Raw genomic sequence first — 2,089 nt, 5'->3', positions numbered from 1 at the left:
CTGTCATGCTTCATGGAGGGATCTCCAACACAGGCTCTGCCATGACAATTGGAAAGGGAGTGCACAAGGGAACAAATGCTGGGGGAAAAACATTCGAAAGAGGTACTCATGGGGACTATTGTACATACTGTAAAAGATCTGGACATACCAAGGAAATATGCTTCAAACTCCATGGAAAAAAGAATGTTCTNNAGCGCATGGGAAACAACAAAGGGCCTACTCAAAAGTGGGTAAATCANACTACCTCAGAACGGGAAGCCACAAATCAATCTAATCCACCACCACCACCAGTTCTTGATATGCAAACTTATAAGGAGAAACTCGAGCGTTTGGAAGCAATGCTTGAATCAATGAGTAAGCCCTCTGGATCATGTACTTTGTCCATAAAAGGTAAGATTTGTCTCAATACTGTTGGTCATGTGTCTCACGGTATTTGGATCCTTGATTCNGGTGCAACTGATCATATGACACCTTTTAGTGGGAATTTTGATTCATATAGCAAGAGCAATAAAGAACAACTTATTACNGTTGCAAATGGACAGGGTATACCTGTATGCGGCTCTGGGAATATACTCTTGGACTCATCTATTATATTGAAGGATGTTTTACATGTTCCTCAATTAGCTAATAGTCTTATCTCTGTGCAAAAATTCACAAAGGATTTAAATTGTTCGGTAATATTTTTTCCAACTTATTGTGTTTTTCAGGATCTTGCCACGGAGAAGACGATTTTAACTGCTAAGGAGCAAAGTGGGTTGTATTTTTTAGAGTTTGATGACCAAAGCAACACACAAATCATGAGTCAACAAGCTACATCCGAGACGTGGGCCAAATCACAAATATGGTTACATCATCAAAGGCTTGGGCATCCTTCATTTACTCTTATCAAGTCCCTCTTTCCCCATTTGTTTACCAAGGAGTCTGTTGAGTCTTTTAATTGTGATATTTGTCAATTGTCAAAGCACCATCGTGCATCTTATCCTATTAGTAATAAAAAAAGTATTTCTCCATTTGATTTATTCACTCTGATGTTTGGGGTCCTGTCATAGANTCTATTTCTGGAGCCAAATGGTTTGTTACCTTTATTGATGATTGTACTCGTGTCACGTGGACATACCTTATGAAAAATAAATTTTAAGTCAGTGAGCAAGAAAAGGAAGACAGATTTTTTGGCAAAAAATATGCAAGAAGAGAACAACCCACTTCGACTCTAGAGCAAGAAGAATTGTCTGATCCGGAGGTGAGAATCCCTGAAGATATCAATGAGGAGGAGGTAAGTATTACTAAGGATTTACCTATTGCATTGAGAAAGGGAAGAAGATCATGTGTTAAATATCCTATTTCTCAATATGTTTGCACNAACAATCTCTCTGATAAGCACAAAAGTTTTATTGCTGCCATTGATGCCACAGAAATACCTACCTCAATCCAGGAGGCCATGAAACTTGAACACTGGAATCAAGCTATGAAAGAAGAGATGAATGCATTAGAAAGAAATTCAACTTGGGAGATTGTTGATAAGNCAAGAGACAAGAAGGCAGTAGGGTGTAGATGGATATTCACAGTCAAACATAAGGCAGATGGGACAATAGAAAGATATAAAGCTAGATTGGTGGCAAAANGATATACCCAGACATATGGGATTGATTATGAGGAGACATTTGCCCCAATGGCAAAGATGAATACAGTTCGAGTTATTCTCGCTTTGGTTGCCCATTTTGGATGGGACTTACACCAGTTGGATGTGAAGAATACCTTTCTTCATGGAGATCTAGATGAGGAAGTGTACATGGAGATTCCTCCAGGTTTTGAAGTGAAAAATGAAAGAAACAAAGTATGTCTCCTAAAGAAAGCATTGTATGGTCTTAAACAATCCCCCAGAGCATGGTTTGGAAGATTTACAAAAGCAATGGTTTCCTTGGGATACAGACAAAGTCAAGGAGATCATACTCTATTCATAAAGCACTCTTCTGCAGGTAAACTCACTTTATTACTTGTCTATGTGGATGATATGATTATTGCAGGAGATGATGAAACAGAAAAATTGGCATTAAAGGAAAAATTGGCAGCTCAATTTGAAATGAAAGAC

The 2,089-nt window shown here is 38.3% G+C and overlaps 2 protein-coding genes across 2 annotated transcripts in view; one reads left to right on the top strand and one right to left on the bottom strand.

The window, feature by feature from the left end:
• Positions 1-2,089, bottom strand: part of LOC106777074 — a 56,593-nt gene that overhangs the window by 14,620 nt on the left and 39,884 nt on the right. The window lies entirely within an intron of this gene.
• LOC111240612 lies at positions 10-1,012 on the top strand. Its single transcript, XM_022776041.1, has 2 exons — positions 10-649; positions 751-1,012. The coding sequence occupies exons 1-2, from the start codon at positions 42-44 to the stop codon at positions 773-775; spliced, it is 633 nt and encodes a 210-aa protein (XP_022631762.1). The 5' UTR covers positions 10-41; the 3' UTR covers positions 776-1,012.

The sequence above is a fragment of the Vigna radiata genome, chromosome 11 (assembly GCF_000741045.1).
Source record: "Vigna radiata var. radiata cultivar VC1973A chromosome 11, Vradiata_ver6, whole genome shotgun sequence".
Classification (NCBI taxonomy): domain Eukaryota; kingdom Viridiplantae; phylum Streptophyta; class Magnoliopsida; order Fabales; family Fabaceae; genus Vigna; species Vigna radiata.
Note: the sequence above shows the minus strand (reverse complement) of the source record. Positions and strands in the feature narration are given on the sequence as shown.